Raw genomic sequence first — 14,963 nt, forward strand, 5'->3', positions numbered from 1 at the left:
AATTAACCTACAGCACTGTAATTCAAGATTTTTACCACCCCAACCCCATAAAAATCACAATAACTCATAAGCATTAGTTCTGATAATATTCTTTTTAATTGTTGAACATTTTCTTTTTAAAAGTACAGAGACTTTGTATCATGGCAAACATACACATACTGAAAAGCAAAAATAAGTAAGTACACTACCAGTCATAAGTTTTTGAACACTAAGATTTTTTTAAAGAATTCTCTTCTGCTTACCAAGCCTGCATTAATTTGATCCAAATTTAATTTATTCCTTTGATCAAAGCTGAATTTTCAGCATCATTACTCGTCTTCAGTATCACATGATCCTTCAGAAATCATTCTAGTATGCTGATAAACATTATTTAATTTTTAGATTTTTCAGGATTCTTTGATGAATAGAAAGATATTATTTAGCAAGGATGATTTAAATTGATCAAAAGTGATAATAAAGACATTCATAATGTTACAAACTATTTCTGTTTCAGATAAATGCTGTTTATCTGAACTTTCTATTCATCAAAGAAACCTGAAAAAAATGTATTTTAGCATTATAATAATTTCAGCAACATCATAATAATAGTTTTTGAGCAGAAAATCAAATTATTAGAATGATTTCTGAAGGATCATGTGACTGCAGTAATGATGCTAAAAATTAAGGTTTGATCACAGCAATAAATTACATTTTAAAATATATTCAAAAAGAAAACAGTTATTTTAAATAATAAAAATGGTTCAAAAGTGTACTGTGTTTGCTGTACTTTGGATCAAATGAATGCAGGCTTAGTGAGCAGAAGAGACCTTCTTTAAAAACATTTAAAATCTTACTGTTCAAAAGCTTTGTCTGGTAGTGTAAATAAAATAAAATCATACAGTAAAAATGTGTTTGTGTTGTGTTAAATTTTAGTAGTTTTGAGTCAAAGTTGACAAGCTCTCTGATGAGAAACGGCAGAATGGGATTCAGGCTGATGCTTGTTGTTTGCACCCTCTTTCCAGAAGTCCATCTGATCTGTGACTGTCAATGCATTTGCTGCCACAAAGGTTGACTGTCTGAACAAACCTGCAAGCACAAGAAAAACAGTGTTTAAAGAATTTGCCTCAACTGTCAAACTTGGTGCTGTATGCATTTAAAAAAAAAATGATATACTACATACGAACGCAGTAGTAAGAAAAAAAACTGAAGAAACTTTTTCTTGAAATTTTTTATAAAGAATTTTATGAATGGGTCAGTAAGTCACTGATTCTAGGTGTTTAAAAAAGGTAAATTCATTCAGTAATGAAACACTGCTGTGTGCAGAGATGCACAACATGGCTTTGTTAAGAACCGTTTTTACTAAATGGAGCAAAAAGACAATACTTTCTTCATGATTTAAATCACTTAATATTACATTCTTGTTTATTGAATTTTGTTGCCCTGACACTCAAAAGTCTGCCACAGACCATGCTAAATGCTAACCAATCTGTTCATATAAACATTCTAAACGTGTGTTTCCTAGAAAGTCTGTGCATATAATAAGCCTACTATGATTAAAAATCTCTAATTGTTGCTTTACAGTAACAATAATCTAAATTGACAGACGGTAAGATTGCTATTATGAATTTAAAGGTTACAGTAAGTTAAAGATACCTGAAGCAGCTGCATTTTGCTGTTTAAATGCTGGTTTAATAGAAATAATTTTAATGTGCATGCAAACTCAATCTTGATGTGACAAGACATGGTAATAAAAAACATTCCCCGGAAATAAATACCTTTCAAATGTGTACTTTAACCCTCATGTACTGTTCGATTTAAGTTACTTCCTGTACGGTCTGGTTTAAATTGACCCTAACTGGATTCAATACAATTTGCCAAAAATCACACTATGAAAACAACAAAGACTCAGGTACTAACAGTAAACTTTTAATATGAATACTCATCAAATGGAACATATGATGTATGAATATGTTTCCAAAACATTTTTATTTCTTTTTTTTTTTTTTTTTACAGTTTTGTTTTGACAAATTTTGAAAATACAAAGTATGCTGACTTTTTTTGCTGGTTTGTTTTAACTTGTTTTTGTTGTTTTGCATTTGCTGCTCAAAACATCAGAACTGAACAATTTAATATTGCTGTATAATGAAAAAAACATTCACTTTTTGCCTAAGTTGGGTCATTTTTTGTTCTGTAGACTAAATTCATAAATTCAAGGAATTACTCAAGACAAGATGAGCACACAGCAAGTGCATGCTTTCTGCATACAAATTTCTTGCACTTCACACACATGGTTCTGGTTTTGCTGTCACGTTTGGATGGGCACACATCACATCTCTTCCTCTTTTTCCCAACATCTCTGCTCACTTCTTCGTTTTCTGTGGAACTGACTCTGGATCCACCAGCTTGCACTGACTCAACAAAAGCTGAAGCCGCTGGAGATCGAGGTGGACAGGTGCGTCTCTGGATCTCAGGCGTGATGAGAGCTCTTCCCAGCTCTTCCACTTCCAACGTTTGAATGCTGACACGTCCAGGATGTTGTAGAAGATGACCAAAGGCCAACGGACAGTCTTGCGCTGACAGCTGAAGGAGGATGTAACTTTGTCCAAGTTGTCGACTCCACCTTTGGCTTCAGGCCCAGTTACATACTCCTTCAGCTGTCAGCGCAAGACTGTCCGTTGGCCTTTGGTCGTCTTCTACAACATCCTGGACGTGTCAGCATACAAACGTCGGGTGTTCCTGGAAGAGCTGGGAAGAGCTCTCATCACGCCTGAGATCCAGAGACGCACCTGTCCACCTCGATCTCCAGCAGCTTCAGCTTTTGTTGAGTCAGTGCAAGCAGGTGGATCCGGAGTCAGTTCCACAGAAAACGAAAAAGTGAGCAGAGATGTTGGGAAAAAGAGGAAGAGATGTGATGTGTGCCCATCCAAACGTGACAGCAAAACCAGAACCATGTGTGTGAAGTGCAAGAAATTTGTATGCAGAAAGCATGCACTTGCTGTGTGCTCATCTTGTCTTGAGTAATTCCTTGAATTTATGAATTTAGTCTACAGAACAAAAAATGACCCAACTTAGGCAAAAAGTGAATGACGCTCACAGAGGAGCGTGAAACAAGACATAACAAAAACAAACATCAAAGAAATGTTTTGTTTTTTATACTATCTGTCTGACTTTTTTTTTTTTTTTTTTTTTTTTACATTTGTCTTTCTGTAATTTACACTTAATTCTAAATACTGTGATTTAACTTTTTTAAGTGTGTTTGGTTAGGGTTAGAGCTGAAATTAGTAAAACACTTGGACTGGAGTTGAAGAGCAAATGTTATTTTGTGTCTGTACAGGTGCTTTTGAATAGCTGGCTATGTGGGTCAAAATGACCCACAAACATTACAAACGTATAGACTTGTCTGTATGTACATTTAACAACACATTAGCGTGTTGAAACTTTGCATGCATGTTCATGACCCCAAATGAGAAAAACCCACAAAATATCAAGAAAAACAACATCGTTTTAATGGTATTTCAGACAGATTGCAAAAATAAATGAGAGCTAATTTTTACCATCTGTGGCTGACAAAATATTTTTCTGTATTGAAATAAGTGGGGGAAATCTCCTTTTTTTGGCTTCCTAGGCTAGTAAAAAACTAAAATAACAAAATATAACCAATAAATACTACTTTTTTGGGTCTGTAGAGTTGCGCTAGAACATTAAAATAGGTGGGTCAAATTGACCCGGGAACAGTACGAACGTAACAAATTTTTTTTTAGACATGCCAAAACACATCGGCATGTTGAAACTTTGCATGCATGTTCATGACCCTAAATAAGAAAAACACACAAAATATCAAGAAAAACAAGATAGTTTTAATCGAATTTTAGATAAGTTGCAAATATAAATGATAGCTCATTTTTACCATTTGTAGCTGACAAAATATATTTCTGCATTGAAATAAGTGGGAAAATCAGATTTTTTGGCTTCATAGGCTAGTAAAAAACTAAAATAACAAAATATAACCAAGAAATTGTACAATTTTGGGTCGGTAGAGTTGCCCTAGAACATTAAAATAGGTGGGTCAAATTGACCCGGGAACAGTACGAACGTAAAAAAAAAAAATTATGGATATGTCAAAACACATCATTGTGTTGAAACTTTGCATGCATGTTCATGACACTAAATGAGGAAAAGTCACCTAAATTTAAAAAGAAAAACCTAGGTTAACTAGTATATCTGACAACTCAAAAATCAAAACGGGTCAAATTGACCCGGAACAGTACATGAGGGTTTTAAATACAATATAACTTGCTTAGGATAAAAGCATCTGAAAAATGCATGAATGTAAATGCAATGTAAAACAAAAATGTTTTGGGTTACCTGATTCTGCATGTCTGTAAAATGGACAGCTGGCTGTATGATGATTCTGCCCCTGATGGTCAGCATCCAGTTAGTGCTTGGAGAAATCTCCTGTAACAGACAGTGTCACAACACCCTTTTAGTGTTACTATAGTTTATGATCAGAAAAGACAACTACTGTACAGTAATAAAATCTACATTTTTAATAAAATAAACATTTATAATATTTATTAGCAAAACTTGTTATATTAATATATTGCTAGCCCGTTACTCTCTTTAAAAAGTTAACCTGTTCTGCAAGTCAGTGGAGAACAGCAGCCTGTGGCTAATTTGGCTAATTTAGTAACGTTAACATTAACTTAGTTAAATTGATGAAAGGGGAAGCTCACCTGTTGTTTGCACCGCGACGACGGCAATCACCAGAAAAGACTCTAACACCTCCGATGCAGACGACATGACCACAAGACCACAAACTTGAAAATAAAACACAAAAGATGCAGTTAACCGCGGTGTTCAGTTTTACCTCAGTGTTTCATGTTAGCGCGCTGTTTATGTCACGTCTGTCACTGAAGGGACCGTCTATAAAGTTACATACGACATTCATACACACATTTCTTACTTAAACATCATTTGAAGAGAATTACCTTGCCAGCTATAAAGAGGCAGCGTTTAAAAGATATTATGCTGCTCTGTGACTAACGTTAAGTTTGTCAACTTCGGCTTACTGACATTATTAGCTTACCAGTTCATTATCGTCGATACTATGGCAGTCATTCACAGAAGAAGATCCAAAATACACCTCCGCGCTCCGACGTTACAGACGACATCCAGACCAGAAACTTGAAAATGACAAGCAAAAGAAGGGCTTGAAAATACAGTTTAAAATCTCCACAGAAACAGTGGTGTTGCTTAACGCACTTTACCTCAGTATTTCACCTCAGTTTGCTGTTAAGCTTGAGTAAGGGCTCGTCAGACGAACTAACTTGCATTAAAGGGCAGCCGAATATACAAACGTGTTTCTCAGTTTAAATAAAGTTTATTTCGACTAATATAGGTCACCTTAATTTACTCAACAGTCCATGTTTTCATCGTTATGGCGGCGCCCCGGCCGTCAGTCAGAAAAAAAAGGCTACCGACATGAAAAACACGATGAATATTGTTAGTTTGCTGTTAACAAGTGAAAACAAATTAAAATTGTTCAGTTTTTCATAAAACAGAAATAATATACTAACCTTTTTGTCGAGTTATTGATGCAACATTTCTCTTTTGTCCTTTTTACCGCCACTTCCTCTCAACAGGAGAAAAAAAAATCTCCCTTGCCATTGGTCAATTTTTCGCGGGCAAGTTCACTACTGTAAACGGATTTACAGTAGTGGAGAATTACAGTAGTGATCATATATTTTCCCATAATCCTTTGCAGTTTACAGTAAAATACTGTATATACATTTTACAGTATCTTACTGTAGATATTACAGTAAAATACTGTTCAAATTACAAAAATCGGTTACAGTGTAGCAGACAGTAACAGTTGCCAATATTGAGTTGGTGAGTATAGGTTTATTTGAAGCTGGGGCTTTGCGAAAGTTCAGCTGAACTTCACAGCAGCATAATGAACATCATCTGGGGTTGAATATACAACAGTAGGAGCTGATGATGTGCTCTTTGTGTCAGACTGCTTGAAATTAATAGCTGAATAATGAACTTCCTGATCATTTGCGTGAACTTGCTGTGTGCAGACCGTAGACAGGGAAACAAAACATCAGTGACAGAACACAAAATATATTTCAGCATGTGTGTGTTTGAAATTAAAGCTGTTGAGGTGCTCTCACCTGTACACTCCCCACTGTGTCTTCATGCTTTTGAGATGAATTATTCTTTCTCCTCCTGTTCAAAAGACATCATGTAAAGAGAAAGAGTATTTTTGTCTTGATCTTTTACAACGAAAGAGTTAATTGTACAATAAAAGTTTAAAACTTAAAAAAAGTCAGCAAAATGACACTAAGGTGCAATGTGTTTCTAAACCCATTGACCATCACCACCCTTTCATTTAAACAGAAGTGTCGACTTACGAAGCTTGACCCACACATTCATGGTAAACCAATGAGGAGGAAGCAAGACAGATGATATCATTTTTTTAAGCGGTAGGTCTGTTAAACTTGTGCTGTTCCTGACAGTTAGACTGTTCTTCCACGATTTAGAAGGTGGAAATTAATCATGCAAATTGTTCTCTTGACAAGTGGATATAAGGGAAAATGTAATACATATATTCCATAAAATCTTACCTGTACCACAGGACTCCTATGAGTGTAATAATCAGCAACACAGAAAGTATGATTACAGTGATCAGTAAAGCTGTGCTGGAATCTGGAATTGTTGGGTCTTCAAAAACATGAAGCATAAAACAAGTTTAGATACTCAAAGAAAAATGATAAATACACTTATGATATTAAACCTTAATTAAATATTAAGTGCTACACCTGAATGCTGCAAACATTTCACACTGAAGCACATATGTCATGAGAGATGTGTTACCTCCTACAGCACAGGAATACTGTTCAAGCTCTTCATTGCTGAATGAGTCCAAGTACAGCTTGTTGACTTTAGTGAATCCATCTGTTACCTGTCGTCCGTTCTTGTACCAGATGTAAGTATGATTGTCATTCAGAGTGCAATTAGTTAAACAGCTTATTAATGCTCCCTGTCCCTCTGATGCAACAGCTGGGCTTCTTTTTGTCTGCATACCTAAAAAATATTTAAAGTAGAAATGGTAACACTTTACAATACGGGTGCACAAATATGCATTAATTGCTTGACTAATGCAGAGATAATCAAAAGTTAATATATAACATATGACAAACCATTTATTAATAATTGCTGCATTAGCAACAAATGATCATTCTATATAATTCATAGATTAAGTAATCAATACATTTTTATTACACTGTAACAAGATTACTGTGAAATTTACAGTAACTTACTGGCAGCAATTGGCAAGTAAGTTTCTGTAATATATTCCACAGTATGCTGACTGTAAGTTTAATCACAGTAACTTACTGTACTACTGTAATTTTTATACAGTGAATATCACAGTACCATAATCGCATTCAGATTAATAGAATGCTCTTTTTGAATGAATTAATTCATGAATAAATTAATTTTTAACAAATAGTAATTAGTATACTGTACTATAATGAACATTACTGCTTTAAATGTGTGTAGTCTAAAAAGAAGACACTGTTTTTGTCACAAAAATAACATTTATTGACTTTAAATTGTGAAAATACATAAAATAGCACAGCATACAATACATTTCAATTTTGTATTTTTCAGTGTGTAAACATTTTTTTTTTATTTTGCGTAAACCTAAAAATTTATAGATTCTAACTATAAAATCTTCAGTTCCAGTACAGGGTATATATCAAACATTACATGATAAACCAGAAAATAGTTTTCATTACTGCTGCTTGTCAGAGAAAGTTTTAACAGCATTATAAAATAACAGCAATATCAATTGATTTTATTTTGAGTTAAGAAGCTAACTTAGCAAAGTGTTTTTAATATATATTTTTAATATCAGTGAAAATAAACAATAAACAAACAATTTAACATTTATACAGTGGTGGCCAAAATTATTAGAACACTGGTATTTTCACCAGCTGAAATCTCACAGAAATTCCACTGGATTATTACAAGTAAGGGCAAAAATGAATGTTTGGAAATGTAAACTGATATTTCCTACTTACACTACAGCAAAAGATAAAAAAAATTACTGACTTAAACCCATGTTTAGCTGGTAAAAACACTAGTGTTCTAATAATTTTGGCCACCAATATATATATCGGTCTTCATATATTACAGACATCAATTGAGCTTGTATTTTGGTATCTTTTCTTCAAAGCATTTTAAGTAAAACAGCTCTATATGTAACAAGTGCGAACAGAAGACCAAAAATGTGATTCAATAATTCTGGTTTCTGCGCGTGACGTTCAGCATGGATCCTTTTTTCTTTCCTGAGATGGACATGAGCTGGCATCATTGTCCTGGGCTGGAGTCTTCTTCCCTGCAGTAGATTAAAAAAATGTTATTAATGTGGAAGTTCATAAGCAAAACTGACAGCTTCATTATATTTTAAAATATAGAAAATCAGATAGGGGTCTACATATCACCAAAAATATTTTCAGTACACAAATATCAAGGAAGGAATTTTATTTCACTTTTTACAGGGTATCTGCAGAATTTTTTAAATATCAATTTATTGGCAATTTATGATCATTTTTAAGAGCTGCACAAGTAAAATAAACACAGTATGAGTGGTGTTGGACAACGTACGGTAACATATTAAGCCATAAAAAGACATACAGTTCAGATAAAGGTTTTCACAAAAAAAAAACTTATACAACGGTATTTCAGCCTTTATACCATTAAAAGAGATAAATCAAGTATATCATTTATAATATTTATTTAAAATATAAATGTTACTGTCTTAATTGTTTAGATATTTAGAAGGCACATTAACTTTTCACATTTACAACTCTATGTGTTTTCTGCATAAAAACATGGGTCAATAACTAATAATTTGACCATAAACAGCTGAAAAAAATTATTGGAAATAAAAATTCATTCTGGGTCACGAGGGGGCGCTTTAGGAGCGCTGAAATATTACGGTTTCCCTAGTAACGGCTGTATACAAAGCAGCACCGCCGTTTTATCAGGCATTATATGTTTAATTTAAGGTTTAGGTTTAAGATTAAATGAAAATGCCATCGACACGATTCTGAGGACAGTCGGTTCCCTTCAGATACATTCATATAAAGACATCCGTGCAGCATTTTGACTTTGAAACATGCAGCACGCATATATCATTGAAGTTTAATCCAGCCCTATCGCGATTCTTGTCTGTTTGTCCCTAACTGTAAAAGACCTTATAAAATTATAATTAAGACTTTTCTTATACTGTTTAATGCATTAAAAACTCTGTACGGTCTTAAATGTGAATTGAATTGAGGAGTTTTTAAGTACCTACAGGAGCCCTCTCCTTTAAAATAGCTGGTGAAACATTTGCCAGCCCGACTGGAAAACACAATAGCTCCAGGACACTGGGCTAGCGATTTTGCGAGCCCTGTATTGTAATGTATTTTAATATCCGAAAGACAATCATTGTGACAGCGGATATGTTACTAACATGTAACCATTAAATAACAAACATTAATTATTTGATAGATGGAGGCTTACGAGATCTGATGTCTTTTAGTCTGAGGCCGTTTCGCCTTTAGCCCTGAGTGACGCAGTTTTGCTGAGAACGGATGGCGTTTAGTTTGTGGCGCGAAGCCATTTTAACTGATATTACGCACAGCTCAAGTAAAAAAACACAAAGTCCTATGAAAAATGTCGTGCAGTTTTACGCCTTACCTGTTTCTGCATTTCGTCCGTTTTAAAGCAATATCCATCGCGCAGTATCTAGCAAGAGAAAAAACACATGTGCCTTCAGACGGCCAATCCACATACACACACAGACTCACTTCCAGATTAAATTTATACAGCCATGTCAGTTCTTTACCGAAATAATGACTTTTGCAATAAAATGTTGCCATGCCTGAAAATATATCAAAATTGAATGCTTTTTGCAATAATATGCGAACACTTACCGGTCAATGTGGATGTTCGCCCGGTACCACCACCTCCCTCTCACGGTCGACTCTCTCTCCTTCACGCTCTCTGAAAGTTAAAGACGCATAACGTCTCGAGTGAAAACTGTAAATATAACAATAATGACAAAAAATATGGAAAAATAAAGAGCAACTTTACCTTTCAGAGGTCAAATTGGAAAAAAAACGCCCATTACGTCAGTTAATCCAGCTGAGAGAAAAATGCCGATCACAACTACTGCACTGTGATTCACAGGAAAATATAATTTTACTGTAGAATTTCCCGCGGTTGTATTTTTACCCATGATGCATTGCCGATTTACAGCAACATACTGTATACATATTCCACAGTATGGATTTGTTCATTTTACAGTAATAATGCTGTGAAAACTACAGAAATTTGTTACAGTGTAGTTAAATGTGTCATAATGTATTAATTCCCTAATAACCTATTTTATTAACTAATAGTGTAAATGCATGTGTTAATTACCACGATGGGTTCAAGTCATGCATTTCAACTTCCAGTTGTCTGCTTTAATTAATCATTAGCTATAACTATATTACTTAACAATTAGTTAATAGTTCTGTGCCTCAATAAGTAAAGTCATAACATAATGATATCTTTGCAAATCATTGGCTAATGATTAATTAAAGCAGACAACTGGAAGTTTAAATGCATGGCTTCAACACTTCAAGGCACATGACTGACTAATTCTTTATCCATAACCACAATGACAAATTACTTAACAATTAGTTAATAGTTTTGTGCCTCAATAAGTAAAGTCATAACATAATGATATCTTTGCAAATCATTAGCTAATGAGTAATTAAAGCAGACAACTGGAAGTTGAAGTACATAGCTTTGACCACTGTGGTAACTAACACATGAATTTACAGTTTTACTTAATAAAATAAGTTATTAGGGATGTAATACATTATGACACATTTAACTAATAACAATTTATTGATTATTTAATCTATGAAGCATATAGAATGTTCATTAGTTGCTGATGTAGTGATCATTAATAAATTGTTTAGTTCTTTATAAATTATACATTAACTCGTGATTATCTGTGCATTAATTAAGCATGAATTAATGCATATTTGTGCACACATATTGTAAAGTGTTACCGTAGAAATTATACAGGAAATGTTTTTAACACAATCAGTTTATCATGATCAGATACCTGTAACAGTAAGAATGACTCCAGGTGATCCAGCGTATTGGTTAAAGTCAGTGATGAACCTGAATCGATATTCTCCAGAGTCGCTGATCTTGAGATCTTTGATTCTCAGTTTGTTCCCCACATACTCCACACGACCAGCAAACTGATGCTTCTCATGCAGATCCTTGAAGTCCTGAGATCGACCGTCAGATGGACCGTAATGCCAAAATGTTTTATATACAGTATGTCCAGAGGGATGTGAGTATGTGCAGGAAATGTCTACTGTTGAGCCCACCAAAGCACAGACTCTTCTAGAGCTGTAAGACACATCCCAGCAGCCACTCTGAGAAACACCTGAAAGAGACACACATTAACATGCAAAACTCACACTACTTTAAACACACTTGTTGAATTAAATTAATGTATAAATAAACAATATTACATGCTATTCCATTTATAGCTACAGTATATAAATATTGTTTATTAATATTGTCTATTATTTGACACTCACACACAGAAGAGGAGGGATGTTTAATGTTTTGATCATGAGAACAGAAAAAGCTGCCAGCATCACTGCTGATTGACACAAACGTGTTGGGAAACCATGTATCTATGAAATACTGTCCATTCCTCATCCAGTAATAACGACTTCCAGAGGTCAAAGTGCAGGAAGAATCACAGGTCAGTAATCTCTGATCTCTCAGGTTTGTAGATGCAGGATTCATCTTCACCTGCAGGTCTGAATAGAGTAAAGATTAGAAAAAACTTAATTAAAATAAAATAAATAAAACAGCTGATCTGACCAGAATCTAGACTCAGTTTCACCTGTGACTGTTAGACTGATGGCTGCTGAGCTGAGATGTTTAACTCCATCATTCATGATGAACATGAGCTGATATTCTCCAGAGTCTTTCTCTCTCACGTCTGATATTGTGAGTGTTGAAGAGCTGCTTGAGATCTGATGTTTCACTCGTCCTGAGTAGTCTGAGTCTAAAGTCAAATCTTCAGGTTCATTGTTTTTTCTCCAGTTTGTACTTTGTTTCTCACTGAACCAGAACACAGTTTTGATGTTGATGTCGGAGTAAGAGAACCTCAGTGTCACTTCTGACCCCTTCACAGCACAAATACTCTTTTGATTATACTCCACAGAAAACTGGTCCAGTGTTACAAAGCCTAAACAAGAAAACATTATTGTGATGAATTGCAACAATTCAGACTCATCAACCTACTACTCACAGTAACTAAACCACATTGCTCAATTTGATTATTATATTTATTTATTATTTTTTAAGGGGTCATGAAATGCAGTTTCAGATTTTTTTTTAGGTTTGTTTATAAAGGTCGAATATTTGTAAAAAAAAAAAAAATAATAATAATAATTATAAATAATTTAAAAAATATATTTTCAAATCCTCATTTTCACTCTTTGTAAAAAAAAAAAAAAAAAAAAAAAACTTTAACAGGCGTTATTTCTTGCAGAAATGTAACCAAATAGTCACTGCTGTGATTGGCTGACGTATATGTTTGAGACTGAGTCAGATTAAGACAAAAGTGAAACAACACAGCCGCAACGATTAGTCTTGTTTCAGTGTGATATTTGCTTTTGCTCTCTCTCTCTCTCTCTCTCTCTCTCTCTCTCTCTCTCTCTCTCTCTCTCTCTCTCTCTCTCTCTCTCTCTCTCTCTCTCGTTCAGCTCTTTAAGAAGGTTATGCAAAGTTTTTGAGGTGCAGTTTCCTTACATCCACTGACAGAACAACGTCTGAGTTTGATGGTTTACTTGACATCTTTATCCATCAGCAGTAAGGATTGTGTGACTGATGGACAGACATAAGTTGTTCAAAACACGCCTCCATGATTAGATATGACAATGACACATGTTATGGATTCTGAAACTTGCAGTATGTTTTTATTGTAGAGTAACCTCTTATGTGTGTAAAAACCAGGGACATTTTGATTCTCCATTTCATGACTCCTTTAAATGTATCTATACACCCACTCCATTTTAAATACATTGTCAGTAAATCCTGCCCACATGGTGAGTTAAATTAGATCGACATTCAGACTGACATTTTAACCCAGTGGACACTAAGTTAAACCGATTTTAAATTATTGTAACTGTTTCAAAATTAAGAGCAATAATGATCAAAGTAATCACTTTCATGTGAAAAATAAATAGAGTCACATTTAAATGAAAATATCACAGCGGAAAAAACACACAGTAGTGGTCAAACCTGGAATGAGCAGCAGCAGGATCAGCGATGAGAGTCTGAAGTTCATGATCTTCACTTTTTGTAAATTCTCATTTAGTGAAAGACACAGAGCTGCTCGACCTAAAAAGAAGACACTCATTGAGTCTCACTGCGACACACTTGAAGGGTCATTACAGTCAAAATCATGAATACAGTAAAAGACGTTTGAAAGGCATGCTTGAAATTACATTTTAAATGCAAATTAATACTAAATATACCTGCATTACATGTTGCTGTTGTTCTCTGATGTTGGTTGCCGTTTTATGGTCTGTTTTAGAAGCTGTTGCAAACTCTCTCCTGACGTCATTTCCTTCCCATTTCTTACTGACACCCTTGAAAAATAAGTATTTTTTTAGACCAGAAAAAGAAGATGCTTATGCTTCAGAAAAAGTTCACCATCAAACTCAACTCAGGAAGTCAGTATGACTAGTTTAAAGTGCCCCTCAAAAATTATTTCATCACCACATTTTCCAATGTTTCATTCAAAGCAGTCCTAAGATTCAGTCTTACCAAACCCCTCCTTTCTGTGAGCCTACTCTGATTGGTCAAATGGCCCAGTCTATTGCGATTGATCTACTGTGTACAATGCTTGTCAGAAATGATACGACCTTTGTAATATTTCTGTATTTTGAACACAAAAAAAGATTGGGTTGTACTGCTGTGGTAGAGTGGAAAAAATGCATTTTAACCACTAATTATTTGTAGCTTCATCTTTCGTAATTGAAGAATAAACTAATCTACTTTTACAGTGTATGATACAGTATCTTCTCAACATTATAGGTGTGTTTGACTTGAAGCAGCGCTGTGCAGATCAATCAGTGTATGAGCCATCTACTCTCTATAGCTATAATATTTTGATGTCACACTAAGCACCTTTTCAAGATGAGCAAACCTTATGTTATCCACACAAACCAGCTACAGTGTTTGAGGGCAGGATGAAGTTGTTCACGGCTGGCCAACTAAGAACATAGGTGGGCATTATGCAAATATGTTACTCGGTGACTTGTAGCCATCACGGAAGTGGGATTTAAATGACTGATGACTTGTTTTGGCTGTACAGAGTCGATTTGTTCTTTTGAGAGACAATAACTTCATTTATAGTACACTTAATAAATAAAAATGTTGAAAATGTATTATATTATTAGACGCACACACATATAGTCAAACCAAAAATAATTCAGACACCAGATATAATTTTTGTTATTTTATTAGTTAGTGCAGGACACTATAGTTCATTTATGTAGGTGAGGATAGCAAAATAAAGCAAACTGTGACGTGTTATACACAAAAATCCTTCATACAGTGGACTACCAGTAAAATTGATAAGAATTTGGAACCAAAATTTGATTTGACACTTTGACCCGACCATGTTTTGTTGCATACCTTTCTATCAAAGTTATCTGCCGTTATCATGATGAATTAGTTCTGACACAGTTTAACTCTTGAGTTCTTGTCATATTGTATTACCATTTTCTGAACTATAGCGAATAAACTGTTATAATGTGAGGCATTTTGAAGGTGTCTGAATAAATTTAGGTTTGACTGTAAAAAAGGTTTTGATCCACTTCAAATGTTGACTA

At 34.4% G+C, this 14,963-nt stretch overlaps 1 protein-coding gene across 1 annotated transcript; it reads right to left on the reverse strand.

Moving 5' to 3' along the window:
• Positions 1-268: 268 nt before the first annotated feature.
• On the reverse strand, positions 269-11,859 carry LOC141338121 (uncharacterized). The gene is made up of 8 exons (XM_073843682.1): positions 11,646-11,859; positions 11,156-11,488; positions 6,856-7,065; positions 6,153-6,702; positions 5,066-6,049; positions 4,713-4,796; positions 4,345-4,434; positions 269-1,065 (listed from the first exon to the last, which is right to left on the reverse strand). Exons 1-4 carry the CDS (start codon positions 11,857-11,859, stop codon positions 6,602-6,604), a joined length of 858 nt encoding a protein of 285 aa, XP_073699783.1. The 3' UTR covers positions 269-1,065; positions 4,345-4,434; positions 4,713-4,796; positions 5,066-6,049; positions 6,153-6,601.
• Positions 11,860-14,963: the final 3,104 nt, after the last annotated feature.

The sequence above is a fragment of the Garra rufa genome, chromosome 7 (genome assembly GCF_049309525.1).
Source record: "Garra rufa chromosome 7, GarRuf1.0, whole genome shotgun sequence".
Classification (NCBI taxonomy): Eukaryota; Metazoa; Chordata; class Actinopteri; order Cypriniformes; family Cyprinidae; genus Garra; species Garra rufa.